The sequence below is a fragment of the Puccinia triticina genome, chromosome 7A, assembly GCF_026914185.1.
Source record: "Puccinia triticina chromosome 7A, complete sequence".
Taxonomy (NCBI): Eukaryota; Fungi; Basidiomycota; class Pucciniomycetes; order Pucciniales; family Pucciniaceae; genus Puccinia; species Puccinia triticina.
Window position 1 is genome coordinate 6911954 of NC_070564.1, and position 4558 is coordinate 6916511.

The following is a 4558-nucleotide window of genomic DNA, read 5'->3' on the forward strand; positions in this document are numbered from 1 at the left end:
GCACTATTAACTGTGCTGGAGGCACTATTAACTGTGCTGGAGGCACTATTAACTGTGCTGGAGGCACTATTGACTGTGTCCACTTTTAGAGTGCAACTGCACTTTGCTCATGCTCAAAGTGGCAATTATGTGATTTACCTGCACTATAATTAGAGAGCTGAATACTGGAAATGAGAATTTCCTAAAACATTAACCAAAAGTACAAGTGTCCATGAGCTATCAGTTTGTGAAGCGCAGCAGGGGCAGATTTTGCTGCACTGTCCACTTGGAAGCATGTCACTTTCAGCCTGTTTTTTTGGGGGTGTGATGTGCTTCTTTTCAGCTAGCAATACCAGGGCTGCCTGCACCTCTATTCAGCATCATGATTTGTGGTCACTGTACTTCACCTCAGAATACTTCTTTTCATTTTAGCATGAATATTTTTGGAAGTTATATACAAATGTGAAAGGGTTTACATAAAATGATGGATCTGTTTGGAAAGTATAGACAACACAAAATGGTTTACATTCAAAAAAACAAAATGGTCCACATAAGGAGTCCAAAGTCAAGTAAGAATCAGAAGTCATCCCCAAGCTCGCCAGTAGATGAGTCAGAATCCTCAAGGAGTGCAGCAACGAAATCAACTGTGGCATTGGTTACCTAAATTATTTAATTATAGCAAGTCAATCTTCAAATCATTTCTCATGGAAATTTGGCTACTAACCTCGAAAATCATTTTTCCTGAGTTGACATCATAGCCATCAAGCATGCCTTTATATAGTATGTGGCTTCCCTCAAAGAGCTGCATTGTTGTGTCAACTTCACAATACCTCCAGCCTAGCAAACAACAAACTGAAATAACACCGCCAAGAGCTCTCTGAAATATTGTCAGCTTAGTCAATAAAAAAACACAAAGAAGTTGAAGATTCTTACCTCATCCCTATGGTCCACAATGGCTTCAACAAGTGGTTTGGTGATGTTGTTACCAATGTTAAAACTCCGGGTAGACCTTATGGTACCCAATCCATTGATTTCAATTCTCTGACTTGCATTCCAAAGTATGCTTGAGCTTAGACTCTTTTCCTCACCAGCATTAAAAGTGAGGTTTGGGACCCAAAAGATGTTTGAACCAGTAATATCCCCTTCTATTTCATATACTTGACCAACAATCAGCCCTGGTTCCGTGTTATCAGCAGTTCGAAGGTTGACCGGGAACATAGTACGGCCCTGAGACCATAACCCAGAAGAAGTGGCAGAGCTTTTGGTAGAGAGATTGCTGGTGATATTGTGAGTACATGGCCAACCTACTGCCTAAGAAAGTAACCAAAAAATCCATTAGAATCGGTTAAGTGTTTAAGTGTTGGTATGTGTTCGGCTTACAGTGGATCCAGATACAAATTGTCCAGAAAACTTTAATTTTTCATTCATGCTATGTTCAGGGTGATGTGGATCTACAATAACTTTTGCCATGATTAAGATATTTGGGTCGAATTCTTAGGTATTTTGATGTTGGGTAGAAAACTGGTCAAATGAAGAATTTGTAAGAGAGTGATGGGGGTAGGTAATGATATGATGCGACTTTAAGGAAATCGTAGCAGGGGCAGTTGCATGCCTGCTTGCTGTGTTTTCCAAGCGGAGCAAGCAAGGCAGTCACAAGGGACCAAGGCCATCACGAGAAACCATGGGACAAGCCACCAAGGCCGTTATGCCTTGACCAAGGCAGTGGCCAATACAGTTACATTTCACAAAATCTAACAATTTACCAAGGCGGCCGGTCACATGCAACCAGGAGGTGGGACTGCCTTGGCCATCTCTGGTCATACCTGCCTTGGAAGTTGGCAGTGGGACGAAATTTGAGAACTTGGGGAACATGGAAGGCTCCGAGGGCAAGTAAGCCCTGGTGATCCGAGAGCAAGTGAGCCCTGGTGAGCAATTTTTCTTCTTTAGGCAATTTTTTTTCTTTTAGATTCTTTAGATTAATTGAGTCCCTTCTCTTGATGGGTCAATTAGAATCACCTTGCAAAAGAGGAGATGGAGAAAAATTGAAGAATGCTTCGAAGCCAAACTTACATAAGCACCACCCCCTCCCGCACAGGGAGGACCGCTCGGCGCTGATCCTTGCTGATCCAAATCGCACCACACACATGCAGGCACCTACTTGACGCTCTCGCTCTTGCTCGCCGGCTAGTCACTCATCGGATCAGCGCACCGGGTACATGCAGGAACCGACTCGACACGCTGGCTCTTGTTCGCCGGCTTGCTATTCAACCTCTCAACACACCAGTCATATGCAGCCAAGGGATCAATGGGGTCCCTTGGGTGCATATGATGCGACTCGACACTCTCACTCTCGCTCGTCAGCGCGTTACTCGAATGATCAGCGCCCCACGTTCATTCAGGAACCTGCTTGACACTCTTGCTCTCGTTCACCGGCTCACCATTCAACCTTTCAACACGCCAGTCATATGCAGCCAAGGGGTCAATGGGGTCCCTTGGGTGCATATGATGCGACTCGACACTCTCACTCTCGCTCGTCAGCGCGTTACTCGAATGATCAGCGCCCCACGTTCATTCAGGAACCTGCTCGACACTCTCGCTCTCGTTCGCCGGCTCGCCATTCAACCTTTCAACACGCCAGTCATATGCAGCCAAGGGGTCAATGGGGTCCCTTGGGTGCATATGATGCGACTCGACACTCTCACTCTCGCTCGTCGGTGCGTTACTCGAATGATCAGCGCCCGACGTACATTCAGGAACCTGCTCGACACTCTCGCTCTTGTTCGCCGGCTCGCCATTCAACCTTTCAACACGCCAGTCATATGCAGCCAAGGGGTCAATGGGGTCCCTTGGGTGCATGTGATGCGACTCGACACTCTCACTCTTGCTCGCCGGCGCGTTACTCACATGATCAGTGCCCCACGTTCATTCAGGAACCTGCTCGACACTCTCGCTCTTGTTCGCCGGCTCGCTATTCAACCTTTCAACACGCCAGTCATATGCACCCAAGGGGTCGATGGGGTCCCTCGGGTGCACTTGATCAACCTAATCAATACTCTCGGTCTTGCTTGCCAGCTCATCACTCTAGTGTTCAACCAGATGACAAATCTACTAGATATTGTCGATCTTGCTCGCCGACTGGCGACATCATCCCAAACCACACCAAGCTTACCCAGCGTCAAAAACAAAACAACAAGATTCTACCCAGAATCCGCAATCCGTATTTCACCATGATGGTCGACCCCCCAATCAAGGTCTTACAGCTGAACAATAACCCTTTGAAGCCATTTCTCATCCATTCGTCTAAGTACACTTCCAAACGATTAATTGTTACAAATAACAATGGCTCAAAAACACTGTTTCTTATTCAATTCCATCCACTACACTCAAGCAACTCAATTGATCAAGAAGTTGTTGCAAAACTTGCGGAAATAATTCAAGACCTATTCCTGATGGCTAAAAATCGACAAGATATCAAACCAACCACCATGAAAAGTGGTAAGATGCAAGGGATTGGATTCCGGGGGGCTTCTGATGAAGGTGCCAAAGCAGGTAGGAAAACATTCCCTTCATTCCCAATTTCAGCTAGAAGCATCTTTCTGACATTTTGTTCCCTTTTCTGTACTCATCTAGGCACCTATGCACGCCGGCGTGATCTTCCTCAAGATGTCATAGAGGAGGACAATCGCCTTTGGGACAAGCTCCGAGATCACAACCGATTTTTGTGCAGTCGAGTCAAAAACTTTTCGTTTGAATCCTTCAAAGAAAACGCCGAAATCATCAAGGAATTTGGCATCCCAAGCTGGTCACACGATGAGTGGAATGAATTTGAAGACGAATGCAATGGAATATTCTCCAGCGCCATTGTCACTCACTCCGACTTCTCAAATGACGAACACATGGACGACGATTTAAACCCCTGGTCATACGGTTTGTTCAGCTACATCAACCCTTCAACCGGTGTGCCAATCGTACCCAATAGTGAAGCTATGGTTCCTGGCCATGCACTCCACTTTCCTGATTTCAGATGCGATATTGACTTTGGGATGTTGCCTGGTATTGTTGAGGTATTATGGTCCAGTAACTCGGTTAAACACCATACTTCGGTTGCACCAACTCTCCTGAAGTCAACACCCAGTATGACTCATTTCGGATCATCTTTCCAGATTTGTCATCGGCTCATGCAAAGAGCAATAGCCCTGAAGAAGCTATCAGCTGAAGAGAGAGAAAAAAACACTCTCTGCCGTCAAAAAAGATCAGAAAAAGAGGCAGAGCGCCGGAGGATAGTAGAAACCAAAGTCAAAAATATTAAGAAAATTAAAAAATAGTTTCATGTGTATTAATTTAGTTTTTCATATGTGTTTTTGTGCATGAAGCTTTGTGTTCAACCATTAGAAACTAGTATGAGTTGCTCCTGGACCCTTGAGCTACATATCCAAGCAGAAAGTCCTGAGTCCCTGACCTGAGTTTGGGACAATAGCATGAATGTTTCTTGCTGGAGAAACTACACCATGAGAGCATGGTAAATTACTGTTGTTTCTTGCGTGGCAGTGGAATTGAGTGCACAGAGCTAAATCAGTGC

At 45.3% G+C, this 4558-nt stretch overlaps 1 protein-coding gene across 1 annotated transcript; it reads left to right on the top strand.

Annotated features, from left to right (window-relative positions):
* Positions 1-1849: 1849 nt before the first annotated feature.
* On the top strand, positions 1850-4195 carry PtA15_7A770 (uncharacterized protein; the record flags this gene model as incomplete). Its single annotated transcript, XM_053171412.1, has 5 exons — positions 1850-1869; positions 2130-3096; positions 3153-3528; positions 3610-4032; positions 4143-4195. 5 exons carry the CDS (start codon positions 1850-1852, stop codon positions 4193-4195), a joined length of 1839 nt encoding a protein of 612 aa, XP_053022596.1.
* Positions 4196-4558: the final 363 nt, after the last annotated feature.